This window comes from Monodelphis domestica, chromosome 5 (assembly GCF_027887165.1).
Source record: "Monodelphis domestica isolate mMonDom1 chromosome 5, mMonDom1.pri, whole genome shotgun sequence".
NCBI lineage: Eukaryota > Metazoa > Chordata > Mammalia > Didelphimorphia > Didelphidae > Monodelphis > Monodelphis domestica.
The window spans coordinates 120,773,082-120,796,936 of NC_077231.1; the positions used below are offsets into that span (position 1 = coordinate 120,773,082).

General features: G+C 35.5%; 1 protein-coding gene across 1 annotated transcript in view; it reads right to left on the reverse strand.

The window, feature by feature from the left end:
• Positions 1-23,855, reverse strand: part of GUCY2C (guanylate cyclase 2C) — a 97,998-nt gene that overhangs the window by 67,411 nt on the left and 6,732 nt on the right. Inside the window, exons 3-5 of the mRNA XM_007503690.3 lie at positions 20,305-20,369; positions 18,532-18,747; positions 2,998-3,119 (exon numbers count right to left, since the gene is read on the reverse strand). Of these exons, the coding sequence (XP_007503752.2) occupies positions 2,998-3,119; positions 18,532-18,747; positions 20,305-20,369 (403 nt within the window). The remainder of the gene's footprint in view (positions 1-2,997; positions 3,120-18,531; positions 18,748-20,304; positions 20,370-23,855) is intronic.

The following is a 23,855-nucleotide window of genomic DNA, read 5'->3' on the forward strand; positions in this document are numbered from 1 at the left end:
TTAGTCCAAGTGCATGATTAATCTACCTCCATTTCCTTAATCTGTTGCCTTGATGTTTTATGTAACTTCTCAGATGGCCCCATATTCCAATCTCTTTCCATCTACCATGGACCCCTAGATATTCCTTTGGATAACCCACAATTTTGATTCTTCAGAAGTTGAGGGGTTCTACCCTATAGGTCAAATCTCTTCCCACTCAGATCCATCTTCCATTTGATTGCCAAAATGATCTTCCTAAAGTGCAGGTTGGATAATGTCTCCCCTCTATACAATAACCTCCATGGACTCCCTATTACTTCCAGGATCAAAAATAAAATTTTCTGCTCAACATTTTAAAGTCTTCACAGTCTTTCTTTCCTTTCTAGTCTCCTAACATTCTATATTCCTCAGTATATTCTAAAAATCCATCATACCAATACTGCCTACTTGTTGTTCCTCCCACACAATACTCCATGATTAATTCAAGAGTCTTTCCACTGGCTCTCTTCCACACCTGGAATGCTTCCCCTCCTCATCTCTGCCTACTAGCATCCTTGGCTTTCTTCAAGACTCAACTCCACTCCAACCTTCTATAGAAAGACTTTCCTGGTATCCATTGCTAGTGCCTTCCCTGATCTGAAATTACCTTACCTCCCATCAAATATATATACATATATATATATATTTGATACATGCATATATACACATATATAAACATACATACATACACATATACATATATACATATGTATATTCCTTGTATAAAGCTTATGCATGTTGTCTCTCCCATTAGAATGTGAGCTGCCTGAGCCCAGGAACAGTGTTTTTATCTTTCTTCACATCCCTAGTGCTTCCTGAACACAGTGCCTGGAATGTAGCACTGACTAACTAGCACTGACTGACTGGTTAAGCAGTGAAATAACTGTTAAATCATAGCAGTAACCTTTCTGCTAGAGAAAATGAATTTTTGTGTCAGTGAGAAACTTGAGGCTCACTGAAAGTATGGTACTATTTCCCAGGTAACAATAAAACCTGCTGGTTCAATTTCCAATCTATGACAGAGTCCAATTTAAGTCCTGTCTGATATGTGTGTATGTGTGTGTATGCATTGAGAGAGAGAGAGAGAGAGAGAGAGAGAGAGATATGGTGTGTATCTATATCTATCTACTTTATTTATAGCTCTGTCTATGGAGAGCTATATTTATGCTAGATGGCACACATGATAAAGTACTAGTCTTGAGTCAGGAAGACTTGAGTTCAAATCCAGCCTCAGATATTTACTAGTGTGTGACCTTTGGCAAGTTACTTAAACTCTTTCTGCCTTAGAAACTTCATCTACAAAATGAGAAGTTTGAACCAGAAGAATAATAACACCTACCTCCCAGAATTGTGAGAATCAAATGAGAAAACTATAAAGTACTTATTCACAGTTCTTGGACACATACATAGTAAACACTATATAAATGTTAGTAGTAGTTATTATCATCAACATTAATTGACTGAAAGGCTAACTCAATGAAGATGTAGTTCAGTGATGACAAGCCTTTTAGAGACAGAGTTCCAGGTCCCCCCACCACACCCCCTGGACTGAGCGCTGTGCCCAGCCCCACTGTAACAAGGGAATTTATAAGTCTAAGGAAATTTGAGGTTTACACCACCCCCACCTCACCACCTGCCCCCCCTTACCCCACACAGAGGAGGAAAGAAACACTCCCATTGGGCTATAGAGTGGAGTGGTGAATAAAACAAAAAAATGTTCTCAGAGCAGGTGAACTGGGGGGAAGGGAGTGCCTCAAGTGCTCTGCCCCCCTCCAGTTCTGCTGCGTGTGAGCTTCCCACCTTACCCAACTGTGTATTCCCATTGGGCTGCTGGGCAGAGGGATGGGTGATGTGAAAAAAAAAATATCTTGGGCATGGTGGAGAAGGAGAAGGGAACAGCTCCACCTGAGTACCTCTGCATTTCTAGTAATGAACTCTGGGGGGGTGGCTGTGTACCCACAGAGAGTGCCCTGCATGCCATCTTTGGCACCTGTGCCATAGGTTCACCATCACTGCTATAGTTCTTCTCTGATAAAATTCTAGCATAATACATTGAGGTAGTATTAAGGAACATCTCGTGTCATTCCTAAACAGGACCATCTGAAGGAATTCACAATCTAATAAGAATTCCTCTTCTATTTAAACTTTTCCTGGCACATCCTCTATAACAGTGGTGAACATCTCTTTTTCTTAAGACTCATTTCAGAAACAAAAGTAAGTACTCTGGAAAGTATCATCTAACATCTTATTTGTGATAAATTTATTAAATCATTCTTCAACCCTGACAACTATCTTGAGAGATAATGGGCACTTGAAATGGTTCTGAGACTTCATAAAGGGAAATAAGGGAATAAAAAGGAGATGGAAGAGCTTCAAAGATAAACTTAGCTTATCTTTTCCAACACCACATTTTCATAGATATTCACTTTTGACAACAAAGGTAATCAGGCAAGAGAATGTCAATGAACCAGTATAAATGTATTCCCATTATTGGAAAAAATAACTATGATATATATATACATATATATATGCCTATATACACAATATTATATATATATATACATATACATATACATTTGTGTGTATAGTTTCTCCCCTAAGAGAATATTGATCCCTTATGGACAAGACTATTTTGATTTTTCTTTATATCCTCAGAATCAAATAAACAAAAGAAACTTAAATGTTTGTAGGGAAAAATGCCTATTGAATTGATATTTCATTAGGATTATCATTTTGTATATGAAAAATTATAAATGCTAAAAATCTCACTTTCTCATTTCAGCATAATTTTTTAATCTCATTTAATGATTAATATAAATAAATAAAACACGGAAATAACACAAATTGTACAAAATTGCAGGTAATATAAAATGACAATCTCAAAAAAGATAATGAGAATAACTATTAGATTTGGGAAAAAATAAGTAGTAGACTTTAGAAGATGCAATTCTGAAGAAAAAGATTGGAAGAATTTCTTACCATTGCTTTTCCTGTTTTTATTCGTCAAGATATTCTGAAACTGTTCCTCAGTTCTCAGTATATCCTTGAATTGAAGTTCCTGTGAGAAATAGGAAACTCCAGCTTCTAGAGCATTGAGGTACCTGGAAGACAACAAAAATTCTGGCAAACTACAAATTGCATTTCTCTGTAAACCTCTGAGATTGCTGAATTGTTCATTTGATTGCTTTCTAGAAAATGTTTTCATCTATCACTCTAATGATAAATGAGTGACAAAGTTAATGTAGTTGTATATACACTAAGAGAACCCTGTTATGAGTAGAAGCAAGAGGATATGATGGAATGAAATAAATAATTAACAGTCTTAACTGTGAACATGAATGGGGTAAATTCATCCATAAAACAGAGGAAGTGAACAGAATGTATTAGAAAGCCAAGTTGAACAATATATTGTTTACCAAAAAGCCAAATTTGAAGCATTCAGAGTTAAAACTCTACAGGCCTGCAACAGAATTTTTTATACTTCTAGTGATTAAAAAAAAAGTAGTTGTCGTGATCTCAAACAAAGCAAAAGTAAAAATTGTTCTGGTTAAAAGAGATAAATAAGGAAATTATATTATACTTAAAGTCACTACAGATTTTTAAAAGTAATATAAATATAATATATACACCAAAAGAAAATTTAAACTGTTATGATGACAAATAGAGGGCAAAACTACAATAGTTGGCCTCAACATACTTCTTTCTCACCTATGCCAATCTAACAAAAAAAAAAAAATTAACAGGAAAGAAGAACCTGAATAGCATTTTAGAAAAGTTAAGATCTCTTGTGATTTCTTAGTAGGAACTAAAAGCTATACAGATACATATATATGGAAGGAATGGGTTGCTTATCAAATTATGTGTATGTCTACATGGATCTAACTAAACACCACTAGTAGGGAGGCATGAATAGATATAATTCTATTATCTCATTAATCCTCCACAGAAGACTTTGATTCCTACCAGGAAGGGACCAGAAAACAAAGACTGGCATCTTTTCCTCTTCTCTCTGCTTAGAAAGGATATTGGACTAGAATTAGTCCTCCAATCTTCTGTTCTCCTTATAGAGAAAATATTGGGCAAGAGGACATTGGACTAGAAACTATCTGCCACCGTAAATACTGCTAGTCGAGGAGGGGAAAATTTTAAGTTCAAGCAACGCTTCTGATTGTTATCCCTTATTAGTAAATAAGTGCTTCAAGTTATATCTAGAGGCTTGACTTCCTTCCCTCCAAATGTTAATTACACAAAGACCATCACAATAATGAACAGCAAGCACTCATTTATCCAAGCTGAGAGAGAACAGAAATCAGAAATTGCATAAAGATGAAAATATACCAGACGTTATAGGGAGAGAATGAGCTCCCCCTCTGAAAGCAAGATATCTCAACTCAACAGAAAGTTCCCAATCTCAACCAGAAAGAAATTATCAAAAAACTCTAGTGAGGCACCTAGAAATAGAAATGGCCTCAAGGTGTCAGCTCTTCTACATGCTGAGTTCTTCCTGAAGGCTTTCACTCCTTTTAAGAGACTTTCCCTGAAGAGATCCTAGAAGCACATATGTCTTGACTCAAATCTGAAAGCTAGAAGATGAGAATTCTCCTCTCCCAAATTTTCATCAACTGAGTCTTGGGCAGGCAGTGTCAAGAAATCATTCTGTTATACAAATGTCATGTCTTAATACAAAAGTCTTATACAAATGCCAAGGCTTAAACTCAAGTTTAAAGAGAGAGAATAGATAGATAGATAGATAGATAGATAGATAGATAGATAGATAGATAGATAGATAGATAGACAGATAGATAGATGTATATGGCACCTTTTCAAAAATCAACCATGTACACAGGCATAAAAACTTCATAACATATAGAAAAGCAGAAATACTAAACACATACTTTTATTGACCACAATATCATAACAATTGCATTCAATAAGTGGCCTTATAAAAATAGATCCAGAATTAAGCAGAGTGTAGCATTTAATCCTAAAAAAATATGAATCAGTGAACAAATCACAGAAACTATGGAAAATATCTTTAAAAAGCTAATAATTAGAAAAGAACTAAAATTTTTTGATTCAGCCAAAATAGCCCTTGGGGGAATACTTGCATCAACAAAAGAGAGAAAAAAAGCAGATCAATGAATTAGGCAGACAATAAAGAGAAAAAATTACAAAAGCATCAAATGGAGTCAAAGGTGGGTTAGAGACAAGAAATCAAATAGATGAAATTTTAAAAAGGAAAAACCACAACCAATTAAGAAGAAGTATGGGATATTATTAGAAATGATTTGCCCAATTACATACCAACAAAATTAATAGCTTAAATGAAATAGATGAATATTTAGAAAATATAATCATTAAAGATAAGCAAAGCAAGAAATAAGGAATTTAATAAGCCAATTCCATAAAAAGAAATTAAACAAGATTTATAGGAACTTCCAAAGAAACATCAGCTGTTCCATCCCCAGAACAAGATGAATTTACAACGTAATTCTATTAAATATTCAAAAAACAAACATTTCCAATATGACATAAATAGCTTGCAAAAATAGGGTGAATAAATGGTCCTCCCAAACTTTTCTTATAAGATAAATGTAATTTTGACATTTTATCCAGGTTAATGAGAGAGAAGAAAAATAAATACAACAATATTTCTAATGTATATGGAAATGAATACTGAATAAAATGCTAGCAAAAAGACTATACCAACACATAAAAAAAGATTCTGCACTCTGGCTAGGTTGGGTTTATACCAAGAAAACAGGGTTAATTCAACACTGGGAAATGGCACATATAATAGACTATAGGAATAACAAAAATAATAAAAAATAATTTTATCCTCTTCCTAGCTGCTAACTTCATACATGCCCAAACTTCCATTATTCAAAAACAAAACAAAAAAAAATACTTCACCAAACCCTGCCATTCTCTCAAGATATCATCTAATATCTCTTTTCTCTTTCTTAGTCAAACTCCTAGGGAAAAAAAAAACAACACTACATTGTCATTGCCTCCAATTCCTCTTCTCATTCACTCCTCAGTCCTTTGTAAATTAGCTTCCAACCGCATCACTCCTCCAAAGTTACCAATAATTTCTTTCCTCTTGTTTTTTTAATCCCTTACCTTCTGTCTTAAAATCAATACTAAGTGTCAGCTCCAAAGGAAAAGAGAGGTAAGGACTAGGCAATTGGAGTTAAGAGATCTGCCTAGGGTCACACAACTGTTTGAGGCTAGATTTGAACCTAGGACCTCCTGTCTCCAGACCTGGCTCTTTATCCATTGAGTCATGTAGCTGCCCCTAATTGTTTCTTAGTTGCAAATTCTTGTTTTGTTTTGTTTTGTTTCCAATCCTCACTGATCCTTTGCAGTGGCCATCTCCCATGTTTGGAATGTGCTTTTTAGTTCACTTTTTATTTAGGTATTAACATTTGACCATTTTACATCTATTTGTATTTATACTCTTCATATTTGTACATATGATCAAATAAATATTTCATGAAGCTAGCTGCCTGTTAGCTATATTTCTGACTAAAAATTTTGCCCAGTATAGGTCACTTATTCACACCCCTCCATCACACTTTTCTGCTCCCTTTTTATGTATTGGTTTTCCCTAGTAGAATGTAAACTTATTGTGGTCAGGATTCTGTTCGTCTCCCTGCACTAAGCACAATGCCTAGCATATAGTAAGTGCTCTAAAAATGCTTGTTCCCTTTTTGCCCAGTTTTTTTTTTTTGGAAGGTGTGTAGGAAGAGAGAAAAATAAAACCCATTCTTAAAAAATTACAGATGATAGAAAAAAATCCACGAGTCCACCTACCAAGATACACAAAGGAATTATAGGAATATAACTACAATATAATCTTTAAAAAAAAAACACCCTACCTTACCTTCCATACTAGGATTAATACTGTATATTGGTTCCAAGGCAGAGACGGGATAAGGGGGTTAAATGACTTGCCCAGGGTCACACAACTATACTCTTTATAAAAATAAAGGCTTAAATAATTAGTTATTCTTGGTTGAGTCATGCCAAACAAATAAAAATGACAATAGTACCTAAATAAATTTGTAGGTTCAGCCCTGTTTCAATTAAATTGCCAAAAGGTGTTTTTTTAATAGATTGAGAAGGAATAACAACAAAATTCATCTAGAGCAGAACTTTACCAGGGATCCAACGATCCTCCAAAGGATGTATGGATAGATTTTATAGGGTTCATAAACTTGGATGGAAAAAAATTACATCTTTATTTTTATCAGCTTCTAATTGAAATTAAGTATTTCTTTTCATTATGAATGTAGGCAACAAATGATGGTAATATTAGCAGTATCCATAGACTTTGTCACCAATAGAAACCACATTTTCATATCAAGTTACAGTTTTTGCGGATATCTCAAAATATGGTTTATGGGATCAGCTAGGTGGCTCAGTGGATAAAGGGCTGGACCTGGAGACAGGAGGTCCTAAATTTAAATCTGACCTTAGATACTTTATAGCTATGTAATCAATCATTGGCAAGTAATTTAACCTCCCTTGCCTAGCCCTTACCTCTTTTCTACCTTGTAACCAATACTTAGTATTGATTCTTAGGCAGGAATTTCAGGGTTTAAAAATATTTTTATATATGATTTATGTTCATCACTACTTAGAAATTAGCAGTTAGACCCAATGCCAGATCACACATGATTTCAATTTTCCTGTCTACAGACACTCAAGCAATGTAGCTGGCCAAATATTGGGAAATTCTGCACCCAATAGTCATTCATTCAACCACCAAACAGTGGAGTTGAATGTTTTCACATGGGTGACTCAGAAACCTATGTGGCTTTCCACTCTTCTCTATCTACAATTGGTTATTGATCAACATTTTAAAGGAAGTTTTTGTTCTCATTGTGTGAAAACATACAACTTCACTGTTTGGTGGTTGAATGAGTCAGAGTCTAAACACATCGACTACATACAGTGAGTGCATTCATAAGAGGATGACCATAATGATGAAAGGCTACAAGATCATTCTGTGCCAACCTTAATTATTTCTATTATTGGTGTTGCCAAGGAGTTCAGGATGATAGAGATAGATGACTGCTAATTTATGGCAGACACCTCCCAGAGACCTTTGTGCCCCTTTCCCTGGAAAGTTTTGCTCTGACCTTGGGGCCAATTTGACTCATTAGCTAGTTCCACCCATCCTAAAGGTCCGTGAGAAGAAAAGTCAGGCTGCAATCTGGAGAGGGGAATTTTTACAATCTGAGCAAATAGAAGTAGCTACCATGAGAAATAGGTACCAAGTCTCTAGAATTTGAACTTTTTAGAAGGACTCATACTTGAGATGTGGCACTGCTGAAACTGGTTAGAACTAAAAAGTGGTACAAATATCCTCCATTTCCATTTTTCTCTTTCCTTTCCTCTGTTCGGAGTGGTCTGAACTCAAAGTCTTCTTCTAGGGGCAAGATGTTTACCCATATTCTTTTTTTTAAATTAATTAATTTGTTACATTAAAATTCTCAGGTATCTCCCTCCCTCCTGTCCCCACATGAGAGAAGATATCATTTGACAAAAAGGTATATGCTCATATAAAATTATGTCTTGTTCATTCCTATTTATCAGTTCTTTCTCTGGAGGTAATATACAAGTTATTCTTCAAACAATATTTCTGTTGCTCTCTATATAATGTTATCTTGCTTCTGCCCATTTTGCTTTTCATAATTTCATATAGGTCTTACCATGATTTTTTTCTTAAAAACTGACCTGCTCATCATTTCTTACAGTGCAGTAATATTCCGTTATAATCACATGCCACAATTTGTTTAGTCATTTCCCAATTGATAGGCATTACCTTGATTTACAGGTCTTTGCCACAACAAAGAGAGCTGATATAAATAGTTTTAAAATAGGCTCTTTTCCTTTTCCCCTGATCATCTTAGGAAATAAACCCAATAGTGTTATTTTTAGATATTGTTGGGTCAAAGGGTATATATAGTTTTACAACTTTTTGGAAATAATTCCAGATTGCTCTCTAAAATCAGTTCACAATTGATCCAACCATTCTGGAAGGCAATTTGGAATTGTGCCCAACGGGCTTTAAAAGACTGTCTACCCTTTGATCCAGTCATAGCACTGCTGGGTTTGTACCCCAAAGAGATAATAAGAAAAAAGACTTGCACAAGAATATTCATAGCTGCATTCTTTGTGGTGGCCAAAAACTGGAAAATGAGGGGATGTCCTTCAATTGGAGAATGGCTGAACAAACTGTGGTCTATGTTGGTGATGGAATATTATTGTGCTCAAAGGAATAATAAAGTGGAGGAATTCCATGGAGACTGGAACAACCTCCAGGAAGTGATGCAGAGCGAGAGGAGCAGAACCAGGAGAACATTATACACAGAGACTTAATACTCTGTGGTACAATCAAACATAATGGACTTCTCTACTAGCTTCAAAGCAATGATCCAGGACAATTCTGAGGGACTTATGGGAAAGATGTTAATCACACCCAAAGAACTGTGGGAGCAGAAACACAGAAGAAAAACATTTGCTTGATCACATGGTTTGATGGGGATCTGATTGGGGATGTAGACTCTAAAAAATCACCGTAGTGCAAATATTAATAATATGGAAATAGGTGTTGATCAATGATACATGTAAAACCTAGTGAAATTGCTCATTGGCTATGGGAGGGAGGAATCGTGTAACCATGGGGAAATATTCTGAATTAAATAAACAAACAAATAAATAAATGAACAAACAAACAATGTATTTGGGTCTCAAATCTGGCCTCAGGCACTTCCTAGCTGTGGGACTCTGGGCAAGTCACTTAACTGCCATTAGTCCTTAGTCTGTTAGTCCATTAGTCCTTACTGCTCTTCAACTTAAAACCAATGGACTCTAAGATGGAAGGTAAGGGTTGTTTTTTTTAACCCAATGTATTAGTGTCCCCATTTTTCCATATCCCCTACGTTTGTCATTTTCCCCTTTTACCATCTTATCCAATCTGAAAGGAGGAAATGGTATCTCAAGAGTTGTTTTGATGCACATTTCTCTAGTCAATGATGATTTAGAACATATTTTCAAACAATTATATACAGTTTTGATTTTCTTTAATCCACAAATGATCTGTTCACTTCTTTTGAGCATTTATCAATTGGGGAATGATTCATATTCTTATAAATTTGGTGAAGTTTTCCATGTGTTTTAGATATGAGACCTCTATCCAAGAAACTGTCTATAAAATGCTTTCCCAATTTTCTGCTTTCCTACTAATATTAGTTCTATTTATACAAACCCTTTTTAATTTAATGTAATCAAAATAATCCATTTATATCTCATAATTCTTTCCATTTTTTATTTATTCATGAGTTTTTTCCTCCCCATAAATCTGATTGATAATATGTTCCCTATTCTTCTATTTATTTATGATATCTCCCTTTATGTCTCAGTCATGTATCCATTTTGATCTTATCTTGATAAATGGTGTAAAATATCACTCTGTACTTAGTCTCTGCCAGACTGCTTTCCAGTTTTTTCAACAATTTTTACCAAATAGTGAATTCTCATCCCAAAAGTCTGGACCTCTACTTTTGTCAAAGAAAATGTTACTATAATTTTCTACTAATGTTTGTTGTGTATTTGTTCTGTTCCACTGATCTACTTTTCTATTTCTTAGCCAGTAGCAGATAATTTTGGTGAATTACTCTATGTAATACAGTTTAAAGTCTGGTTTTGCTAGACCTCCTTCCTTCCCATTTTAAAAATTAATTCCTTTGATATTCTTGATCTTTTGTTCTTCCAAATTAATTTTATTTTTCTAGCTCAATAAAGTAATATTGTATTAATTTAATTCAGTTGGCATTGAAGAAGTAGATTGGTTTAGGTAGAATTGTCATTTTAATTATATGGCTCTTCCTACCCATGGACAATTAATATTTCTCCAATTATTTATATCTGACTTTATTTGTATAAAAAGTGTTTTATAATTATGCTCAACTAGTTCCTGGGTTTGTTTTGGCAGTTATACTCATATTGTTTATGCCTCCATATTTAAATATTTAGACAATTATGATAAAAGATGCTAACTAAATTGATAGAATATGTATATGTGTATAGATACGTACATACTTTTTTTTGTTAAGTCATTTTCAGTTTTTTCTGACTTTCTGAACACTTTTGGGGGTTTTCTTGACAAAGATACTAGAATGGTTTGCCATTTCCTTTTCCAGCTTATTTTATAGATGAGGAAATTGAGACAAATAGAGTTAAATGACTTACACAGGATCACACAGCTAATTTCTGGAGCCAAATTTGAATTAGGGTTTTCCTGACTTCAGTCTCAATACTCTATAGATAGCACCACATAGCTACCAATAAACATACACACATATAGTCATACATATACGCACATATTTATATATGTATATGAATATACATTTTTTAAATACACACACAAATCCATTTAACCAGTATTCCTCTAAGCAATTGAGTTTCCTGCTAGTAGTGCCTGCTAACAACAGCTGGGCTGGTGGTCCCAAGGCAGGTCATCCTAACTATTTTACCCCCACTGCATTTGAAAGGAAAACCATTCCCAAAGGGGAGGGGGGTCAAGAGGGTTACTGAAAAGAAGGCAAAAGAGAGGTGTAACTAAGCTAACTTATAGACTTACTTGTCTGCTTTCCAGCTCAATATATCTCTGCACTACCTCTACTAATGCAGGCAAATAATGGGGATGGGAGAAAGATCTGTTTACTCTGAAGGTTAGAAAGCAAGAGACACTTTTCTAGGCTTTGGTTATGTTGTGGCTCTGGAGAATTCTCTGGAATGATCATATTAGCAAGGACTCACTATAAACTAGTGAGTCCCATTTCCCATAATTGAAAACTAAAGAAATGAATTCCAGAGAGATGAAAAGCAATAGTTATGATCAGCCAAATTCAAAAGAAGAGAATTTAAAATAAATTGGTAGAGGGACAGAGGCAAGATGGCAGAGTAGCAGAAAGACATTCAAGCTTTCCCCTATACCTTCTCTACAAAAATCTAAGAAAAAGAGCAGATCAAGTAATATATTGGCAAATCCAAAAAGGAAAAAAATCCCACTGAGTCAACTTTCTAGCTCAAGACAGCATAAAGAGACAGACAGAGAAATCTGTAGATTTTGGGGTTGAGGTCTAGCCGATAGTGAGCTGCACAAAACAGTCTTGTACACAAGAACTGAAGGAAGACAGGCTCTGTACCATGAAAAGAGTCCCAGATCCATATTGGAAGATGATGATGTTGTGTAAGATAAGGGAATGGGTATCAGTTGGCAGCTTAATGATTTATAAAACAGTTCCAAGTCACAGAATGAGAGTGGACAGAAGGGATTTACACTTATAGGTGGCATTCCAGGTAAGGAGCAATCATGAACTCTAGGCTATTTCTGAGCAAAGAGCAAGTTCAGAAGCAAATGATAGAAATAGAAAGGAAAACACATATTTTTCAGCTGTTCAAGGCACCTTTGAGAAAATAAATCATATATGAAGGCAAACAAATACAAAAACACATCAATGGATACAGAAGGAATTCTTGACAAGATACAACATTCATTCTTGGGTTTTTTTTTTAAAGCAACTAGAAAGCATAGGAATTAACAAAGTTTTCCTTAATATGATAAATGGTATCAATTTGAAATCAAGAGTCAGCATTTTATATGTATTGGGGATATACTAAGAGGTCTTTCTAATAATACTCTGTCCAAAGACATATCTAAATAATTGGGAAAATATTAATTACTCATGGGTTGGCCAAGTCAATATAATAAAAATGACAATATTACCCAAATTAAAATTTATGCAATGTCATACCAATCAAACTACTAAAAATACTTTATAGAGTTAAACAAAAATAATAAAAATTCATATGGAAGAACAAAAAAATTTAAATTCTTAAGGGAAATAAAGAAAAAAGTGGGAATGAAAAAGACCTAATAATATCTGATCCCAAACAGCCGTAATTGTTAAAAACTATTTGGTACTGGTTAAGAAATAGAGAAATTAATAAGAGGAATAGATTAAGTATTCTACATGTAAAAGCAAATAAACATGGTAGCCTGGTATTTAATAAATCCAGAGATCTCAGCTATCAGAGTAAAAACTGACTATCTGAAAAAAATCTATTGAGAATATTAGAAATCAGTCTGACAGAAACTAGATATAGTGAGCATTTCCAAATATCTGCCAAGATAAGCTCCAAATTAATACATACTTAGAAATAAAGAGTGACACACACACACAAAAAAAAAAACAGAGGAGAAAGGAAATATCTACTTGTCATACTGTGGCTGGGGGAACAGCTCATAACCATACAAGAGATATAGAAGATCACAGAGGGTAAAATAAGCCATGTTGATTACATAAAACCAAAAAGATTTTTACATAAAGGAAACCAATGCAGCTAAAATTAGTACAGAAATAGATAAAAAGGGAGGAAAAAATATTTGCAACCTAGTAAAGGTCTCATTTCTAAGATGCATGTGGAACTGATTTAAATTTCTAAAGAATAAGTCATACAACACCAATTCCAATTGAAAACACTACTCAAAATAATAAACAGCATATATTTAAAACCATCAGCAAGTATCATCTGCAATGGGGATAAGTTAGAAGCCTTTCCAATAAGATCAGAAATGAAATAAGGATACCCACTATCACCTCTTTTATTCAATATTGTACTAGAAAAACTAGCAGTAGCAATTAGAGAAGAAAAAGAAATTGAAGGGATTAAGTGGCAATGAGGAAACTATCACTCTTTGCAGATGATATGATGTACTTAAAGAACACCAAAAAATCAACTAAAAGGCTAGCAGAAATAATTAACAACTTTAGTAAAATTGCAGGGTACAAAATAAGCCCACATAAATCATCCGCATTTCTATATATTTCCAACAAAACTCAGCAGCAGGAGTTAGAAAGAGAAACTCCATTTAAAATCCCTCTAGACAATATAGAATATTTAGGAATCTATCTGCCAAGACAAGCACAGGAACTATATGAACACAACTACAAAACACTTTCCACATAATTAAAACTATATCTAAACAATTGGAAAAACATTAACTGCTCCTGGGTAGAATGAGCTAATATAATAAAAAATGACAATCCTATACAAATTAATCTATTTATTCAGTGCCATACCTATCAAACTACCAAAAGACATTTTTATGGATTTAGAAAAAATTATAACAAAGTTCATCTGTAAGAACAAAAGATCAATAATATCAGGGGAAGTGTTGTAAAAAAAATGTGAAGGATGGGGGCCTAGCAGTACCAGATCTTATAAAATAAAAATTAAAAATGGATTTGATTATATCAAATTAAAAAGGTTTTGTACAAATAAAACCAATGCAATCAAAATTAGAAGGAAAGCAACAAACTGGGAGAACATTTTTATAACAAAACTCTCTGACAAAGGTTTAATTTCCCAAATATATAAGGAACTAAGTCAAATTTACAAAAAAAAAAAAATCAAGCCATTCCCCAATTGACAAATGGTCAAGGGGCATGAATAGGCAGTTTTCATATGATGAAATAAAAAATATCAATAAGGACATGAAAAAAGTGTTCTAAATCCCTCCTGATTAGAGAAATACAAATTAAAACAACTCTAAGGTACCACCTCATACGTAGCAGATTGACCAATATGACAGCAAAGGAAAATGATAAATGTTAGAAGGGATGTGGCAAAATTGGGACACTAATACACCATTAGTGGAGTTGTGAATTGATCTAACCATTCTGGAGGGCAATTTGGAATTATGCACAAAGGGCTTTAAATGAATGCCTACCCTTTGAACCAGTCATACCACTGCTGGGCTTGTACCCCAAAGAGATAATAAAGAAAAATACTGGTACAAAAATATTTATAACTGTGCTCTTTGTGATGGCAAAAAATTGGAAAATGAAGGGTATCCAAACACTGGGGAATGGCTGAATAAACTGTGGTATCTGTTGGTGATGGACAACTATTGTGCTAAAAGGAATAATGAACTGGAGGAATTACATGGGAACTGGAACGACCTCCAGGAATTGATGCAGAGTGAAAGGAGCAAAACCAGAAGAACATTGTACACAGAGACTGATACATTATGGCACAATCGAATGTAATAGACTTTTCTACTAGCAGCAATGCAATGACCCAGGACAATCCAGAGGAACTTAAGAGAAAGAATGCTATCCACATCCAGAGAAAGAACTGTGGGAACAGAAACACATTAGGGGAAAAAAATGATCAATCATGTAGTGTGATAGGGATGTGATTAGGGTTTTGTTGTTAAAGGATCACTCTACTGCAAATAGGAATATGCAAATATGAATGAATAACAGAGAAATGGGTTTTGAACAATGATACATGTATAACCCAGTGGGAACTGCTTGTCAGCTTTGGGGGCAAGGGGGAGGATCATGAATCATGTAACCATGGAAAAACATTCTAAATAAAAATAAAATAAAATAAAAAAGAATAAGAGTCATTCCTTAATTGATGAATGGTTAAAAGATATGAAAAAACAGTTATCAGAAGGAACATGAACTATTTAAAGCTATATAAAAATGCTGCAAAATACTAATAATTAGAAAAACACATACTAAAATAACTCTGAATTTCATCTCAAAACCATCAAATTGGCAAAGTTGACAAAAACAGAAAATGATAAATGCTGCAGAGGCTTTGGTAAAATAAAAACAGTATTGACTACATTGTTGGAGAAGTAATAAATTGGTACAACCATTCTGGAAAGCCATTTGAAACTATGCTCCCCAAATCACTGGATTATGCATACTCTTTGACTCAGTGCTACCTAGTTTATTCTCCAAAAAGAAAAAAAATTTTAAGGAGAAAAAAGATTCATATGTATAAAAATATTTAAATTGTCTTTTTTAAAATAGCAAAAAAAAGTGGAAGCTGGGGGGCTAACCATCAACAGAAGAATGGGATATGAATATGTTAGAACATTACTACACTTAAAAAAAAAAGACAGCAACGTTTAAGAAAAATCTGGAATGACTACTATGAACTGATACAAAGCAAACTTATTAGAATCAGGAAAACAATGTATTTAGCAACAACATTGTAAAAACAAACAATTTTGAAAGACTAAAGAATTCAACACAATGACCAACTATAATTGCAGAGGACTCATGATAAAACATACTATCTCACTCTGGGCAAAAGTGATAAACTCAACCTCTCCTCCTTCTCTCTAGGTTTTCAAGACACTGCTTTCTCCTGCTTTTCTCCCTACCCATCTGACTTCTTCTCTGACTCTTTTGATGGATCCTCTTCTAGATCACACCCTCTAACTGCAGGCATCCTCTAGGGTTCCTTCTTGGGTCCTCTTCTCTTCTCCTTCTATACTACTTCATTCATTGATCTCATCAGCTACCATGTATTTAATCACCATCTCTATATTGATGATTCTCAACTCTAGCTTGGCCTAAGCTCTCTGTTGACCTCCAATCTCACATCTCCAGTTGCCTTTATAGACATTTCAAATGGATGTCCAATATACATCTTAAATTCAATATGAACAAAGCAGGACTCATTATCTTTCCTCCTAAACCTTTTCCACTTCCAACCTTTCCTATTATTATAGAGAAGAATACCAATCTCCTAGTCCTTCAAGTTTACAACCTAGGAATCATCCTGGATTCTTCATTATCTCTCATCCCCCTACCCATATGGAATCTGTTGTGTGGCAGGTAAAAGATTAAATGACTGAGGAAACAAAGGTTTAAGTTTCCAAGCACATCAGTTTATTAAGCAATGCACACTAATAACCTCACAAATCAAGACCAGACTTCCTCAACTCAGTGCTGGATTCCTAATAGAGGGGGTACAGACTTTTATCATGAAAGATAATTAACCAAATAAGGCCCATTAATTAAAACAAAGAAACCAGTACAAAATTACATAATCTAACTTCTAATTGGAGGAAAGACTTTCCAAAATGCAAGGGGAAGAGGGAACATGTACAATTCCCTGAAATCATAAAAAGAAGTGTCCCACTTCCCTTAAGTGTCTATTCAAAGGAACATGGAAAGAATAACTGACCAGTACAGGTCTAGTTTTCAGATAAGACATATAGGTTTTTTGAGATGTATAATTGTGAGAAAATCCAATCTTTGGATCTGACTAGATTTCCAATCAGCAAATCCTAGGTCATTATTTAAGGGTCTCTAAAGAGCAGGTAGAGGTGGTCAGCTTCCCATTCACACCCAGGACTAGGTTCAAGCAATGCAAAAAGATTTTCTTCAAATTCTCACAACTGAATAAAACTTTCTCAAAAGCCAGAAATTAAACTATTTTTGGACATAATTGTATAGAAAGAAAACTGAGCCAGATCCAAAATTGAGTCACAAGAAGAAGTGTGATTCATACAATCACCACTATCACTTGCTGTTCTAATCTCAATTGTGAAAGTCTTTTGATTTCTCCTTTATATCATCCCTAAAATCAGTCTGCTTCTTTCCTCAAAAACTGCCACCACTCTAATACCATCACCTCACCTCTGGACTATTACAATAGCCTGCTTGTGGGTCTGCCTTGCCTAATCTATCCTCCATTCTCCAATTCATGCTCCAATTAGCCCATAAAGTGATTTTCCTAAAGGTCAAGTCTAATCATGTCATTCCCCCTACTCAATTGCAGTTTCTCCCTATGACCTCTGGAATCAAACACAAAATGGCATTCAAAGTTCTTCATAATCAAGTCCCCTCTTACCTTTGCAATCTTCTTATACCTTGTTCTTCCATACATACTCTTAGATCCAGTGACACTGTCTTCTTGGCTATTCCACAAACAAAGCAATCCATTTCTTAACTATAGTTGTTTTCTCTGACTCTCCCATGCTGGAAAATTTTCTCTCCTCTGCTTTGACTAGTGACCTCCCTGGCATCCCTTAAGTCTCAACTAAAATACCATATTTTATTTAAAGTCTTCTCTAATCCCTCTAAATTTTTTCCTTTTATTAAATTATTTCCTATTTATCCTGTATAGTATTTGCTTTGAATACATTTGTTTGCCTCTTGTCTCTCCTTTTAGATTTATAGGTTCCTTGAAGACAGGAATCACTTTTGTTTTGTTTTGCTTTTTGTCCCTTTTTGTATGCCCTGGGCTTATCACAGTGCCTGGCACATAGTAGACATTTAATATTGATTGAAATTGAGATATTTATTTTTGGATATGGTTAATACAGGAAATTGTTTTCCTTGAGATTCTTGACCTTTTGCTCCTCTGGATGAATTATATTATTTTTTTCCAGCTGGTTTCCAGTTGGTTATTTGATGAAATGACATTGAATAGATGCTTGGGAGAAAAGGAAGCCTCATATGATAGAGACTTATTGCTCTTTAATGTATAAAAATGTTCATGGGGGGGGGGGGGTTATCAAGTAAAGAATAAAAAGAAAAGGAAGTAGTGAGCCTAGAAGTCTGGTTCAAATCCACAGACATTTTCTCAGAAGCTAACTATAATGGTTAGAATACTTCTTACCAGAAACATTCCTCTGTATAGTTATTGTTCTTAAAAACGTAGGCTGTTTTCCATGAAACGGTTTTGAATGTCAAATTGTGAGTCTTCCAGAAATCAACTAAGAAGTACGTCAACTTCCTAGCTGGAAACATCAATCTGGTTAAGGTTTCTTTGTGGTCACATGATAATCCAAAACTTCCTGCAGAAATCATAGGATACTCCAAAATTGTGTCAAGGCTAAAGTGTGTGGGGGGAGGCAAAGAACAAGATAGATAAACAGCATTAATGTCAATTTTATTAAATTTAAATACAATTTTAATACAAATGTTGGGGAGTATGTACATAAATGTTGAAAGATTAAATTAGGCTATTTAGGCAAGGGTTTTAACTTTTTAAAATGTCCTTCCTATATAGGTTGGTTACATTTTCAATTTTACCTTATCATGTTCTAGCTCAGCTAAATAGGAATTAGGAAGTGGGTCAAACCTCATGCTACTGAAACTAGCAAACCACCACTATTGTTCCTGTAACATAAGAAAAGTACCATTCCATTGGCAAACCTTATGATGGGCAAATCTTTGTAGCTTTTCTCTTAGTTCCTAGAATCCTCCCTTTCTAGCTCTGCCCCTACTTACTATCCTCCTTTCATCTCCACTCTGAAGTTCTTCAAACATTCCTTTCTTTCTTGAAGTAGCCAATTGAGAGGAGTCTGGGAATGTGGAGAGAAGGAGAGGCAGCTAGGGGGCTCAGAGGCTAGAGAACCAGGCCTGGAGACAGGTCTTAGTTTCAAATTTGATCCCAAGACACTTCCTGGCTGTGTGATGCTAGGCAAGTCACTTAACACCGATTGCCTAGCTCCTGCTGCTCTTTTTTCTTAGAACTGATACTCAAGGTTAAAGGAGGGTGGAAGGGATATCTGAGAGATATTTGGGACCAGATTGAATCCCACTCCTGGGGATGACAGAGATTGTGTTCTGAGAGGGGTCCAAATTGTCCCTGAACATCTATTTCTGGGGAGTTCTATTCTGAGGAGTTTGGGGAAGGGCTTTCCTAGAAAATCAAATAAAGTCAAAGTCAGAGGCTTTTTCAAAACTGGGTTTTAGTTCTGAAGGAAAGAGAAGTTCAGCTGTTGAAAGGCAAGTTCTGGGATAAAGGACTATGACAGATGCAATAAATGTCCTAAGGGAAAGGAAGAAAAAAAGGGAGGGAGAGGGGAGGAAGGCAGAAAGAAAGAAGGAAGGAAGGAAGGAAGGAAGGAAGGAAGGAAGGAAGGAAGGAAGGAAGGAAGGAAGGAAGGAAGGAAGGAAGGAAGGAAGGAAGGAAGGAAGGAAGGAAGGAAGGAAGGAAGGAAGGAAGGAAGGAAGGAGGGAGGGAGGGAAGGAAGGAAGGAAGGAAGGAAGGAAGGAAGGAAGGAAGGAAGGAAGGAAGGAAGGAAGGAAGGAGGGAGGGAGGGAGGGAAGGAAGGAAGGAAGGAAGGAAGGAAGGAAGGAAGGAAGGAAGGAAGGAAGGAAGGAAGGAAGGAAGGAAGGAAGGAAGGAAGGAAGGAAGGAAGGAAGGAAGGAAGGAAGGAAGGAAGGAAGGAGGGAAGGAAGGAGGGAAGGAGGGAGGGAAGGAGGGAAGGAAGGAAGGAAGGAAGGAAGGAAGGAAGGAAGGAAGGAAGGAAGGAAGGAAGGAAGGAAGGAAGGAAGGAAGGAAGGAAGGAAGGAAGGAAGGAAGGAAGGAAGGAAGGAAGGAAGGAAGGAAGGAAGGAAGGAAGAGACAGGGACAGAGGAAGGGAGGAACAAAACTACTTACTACATCTGATAGGTGGAATAAGTGCAGGAAGGTCCCATGAGAGCACATCCTGCAGAGTTGTTATCCTGTAAAAATATAAATAAATCTTTAGGTGCTTACTTCAGCAGCACATATACTCAAATTAGAACAATCCAAAACTAAAAATAGCATATTCATGAAGAGTTCCATATTTTTTTAGCTTTATAAAATATTTTTTAAAGTACATCAATGGGAAGAAAGGGTCATGGGACAGATTGGCATCAAGTAGCCATAAGGACAAACTGCAGAAACAAGAGCTATAGAAGGGATCTTAACCTGGGAAACCACCTCAAGACATTAGGAAGTCAAAAAGAGAAGAAACCATGGTTGTGGTGAGAATAAAGACTATAATTGCAGATTTGTGTTGATGTATCAGACTGAAACTGCACAGTATGATGGGAAAGTTATTAGCAAATCAGTGTTCTATAAATGCAATATCTGGGAGACAAAAATGTGAGGAAAGAGAGAAGACAAGATAAAATCAACAAATAGCTTCAAAGCAGTGTTGAATTGTACAAAATACAATGAAGGGCCAACATAATGTTACTAAGTTTGACCCTGATTATAGGAATAATTAGGACACTGGATTTTAGAAAGACCAAGTAGTGTGATTCCTTTCACCAAAAATCCACATAAAAGAACCAAGTAACAGTATTTATACTGATTCCAACCTTTTCCATTCTGAGCTCTCCAAATAAAAATACTGTCATTTTTTAGGTTAGGTTTCAAATCTACCATTTAAGGGGTGGCCAGGTTGCTCAGTAGATTGAGAGCCAAACTTAGAGAGAGAAGATCCAAGGTTCAAATCTAGCCTCAGACACATTCTTTTTTTTTTTTTTAATTAAAACCCTTACCTTCCATCTTGGAGTCAATACTGTGTATTTGTTTCAAGGCAGAAGAGTGGTAAGGGCTAAGCAATGGGGGTCAAGTGACTTACCCAAGGTCACACAGCTGGGAAGTGTCTGAGGCCAAATTTGAACCTAGGACCTCCCCTCTCTAGGCCTAACTCTCAATCCACTGAGCCACCCAGCTGCCCCCTCTCTCAGACACATTCTAGCTGTGTGCCTCAGACATATCCTAGCTGTGTGACTCTGGGCAAGTCCCTAAACCTCCATTGCCTGGTCCTTACTGCTCTTCTGCCTTAGAACCAGTACGCAGATTCTAAAATGGAAGGTAAAGGAGGGGGGAGGGGAATCTACCATTTAAAAGCTTTTTGCTTCTTCTTAAGTAATTGACCTGAAAGTCAATACAAGGGGCAGGTAGGTAGTTCAGTGGATAGACTGAATATGGGAGATCCTGGGTTCAACTCTGATCTCAGATACTTCCAAACTGTGTGACTGGGCAAATCACTTAACCCCATTTGCCTAGTCCTTCCTACCCTTTTGCCTTGGAACCAATACACTGATCCCAAGATAAAAGGTAAGGGTTTGAAAAAAAAAAGTCAATACATATTTTGACCTAGACTTAAGGAAAAATTCTGGGTACTATTTGGTACTCTCTCTTTAATTATTAATGATTGTCACTAACCTTAATTTTTTTCTGCCATATTGAATAAAATACTTTTCTCTTTTAAAAATCATCTCTTCTCCAATCATCCTGATTCCATAGCATTTGTTTTCATTTTAACATTCTTCCTGCTAAAAGTATTGAGGTCACTGGGTATATTGTGTTCCTTTCCTATTTACTTTACTCTGCATTAGTTCATTTAAGTTACTCCATGTTTCTCTGTATTCATCACATTCACTGTTTCTTACAAAGCACTAATTTCACATTATATTCATATACTATAATATATTTAGCCTTACCCTAATCAATGGACACTAACTTTATAATATAACTTTAAAAGTGCTGTTATAAGAATTCCAGTGTATGTGGAGTCTTTCTGTATTTTACCTTTTTGAGAAAAACACTAATCAGTGAGCTCTCTGGGTGAAAGCATATGGACATTTTAGTCACATTCACTCCAAATCATTTTCCAAAATTCACAATTCCAATATCAATGCAGTAGTGTGTCTGTCTTCCTACATCCCCTGTGATATTGACTTTCTTCCTCTTTTATCATTTTTGCCAATATGCTTCTGGGTATGAGTTGAAATTTCAAAGCTGTTTCACTTTTATTGGAACGTTTCTTTACAACTCACTTTAAGTCCAAACCATTCATGGCCTTAGTTGCCTCTCTAGAGATTGTCCGAGATCTCTGAGACTTTGGAACACCTTGAATTAAACAATGACTAGGTTGCTCCTAGGACTGAGAGTTGGAAGAGCCTTTGGAGATCATACAGTTCAAACTCCTCATTTACATATGAGGAAACAGAGACCCAGAGAAGTTGTCACTTTTTCCTTGTCACCAAGGAAAGTGGCAGAGCTAAAATGTTAACCTAGCTCCTCTGATTCCAATTCTAGCACTATTACAACTACACCATGCTACCAAATCTTGGTTCTATAATAACCATACATGGTCTATTGACCTTGTGTGATGTTAGGACCAACCAAAGAGATTTTTCATTTTGTTTGGCATTTTTACTATCTTTTCTTACTTCTTTCTCCCACAAGCTCAGAAGCAGAAGAATAGATATTCTAACCTATTAGTAAATCTCTACCCTAACTGGGTAAAACCTTCTGCATTCTCTTCTAAAAAGAAGGAACTTAACTTCCAATATTCCTTCTCCCAGTTCTATTCCTTTGCATATACTGTCTCTCATACCTGGAATGAATTCCCTCTTCACCTGCACCTTAGGATTCCTCGCCTCCTTCACAGCTTATCTTAAGTGCTATCTCCTACATAGAGCTTTTCCTGATTTTCATTTGTTAGAACTTCTGCACTCACCTTGTATTGACTTTATATATATTTTGTATTTATTGCTATGTGCACAAGTTATTTTCCCCAATAGAATGTAAGATGATTCTATAACTTGAGGGAAAAAAACATATCACTTTTGTCCTTGTAGCCACAGTAGCTGGTACATAGTAGGTGCTTTATAAATATTTCTTCATTGAGGAATTTATTTATCCTACCACCCCTATATGTGACTGGAACACAACAGCAATCCAATTATTAACTATGGAATCCACGATCTCTGCCAATGGGCATTACAATCTTTTTTTTTTTTGCCTCAGTAGATAGTGCCCATGAGTTGCTATATCCAAAAGGATACATTATCTAGTAGCCAACCTTCTGGGGATGAGCTGTTTCTTGTAGCTGGGCTGTTCCTTTGATGACAGTAAATGAAGTTTTGGAAGTGTGGTTGGATTTGCCAGAGCTAACATTGAGTTAGCCTAGCCTTTGAGAACCCTCTCACTTCCATATTAAGATGAAGCTTTGAAATGGGATTTCAGTGAAGAACATTGTGTTTATTTAATGCAATGGTTCATGTAGCAACAAAAACTTTTATAGTTAGCCCAGATTCAAGGTTGGAGGTTCAAAAATCCCAGTTTACATTATACCAGAAACTCTCCTCAAGGGTTGGTAACTTATCCAGAACAAATGATCTTAAGTCAATGTTTAAAGAGAAAACAACATTTGTATAAACAGA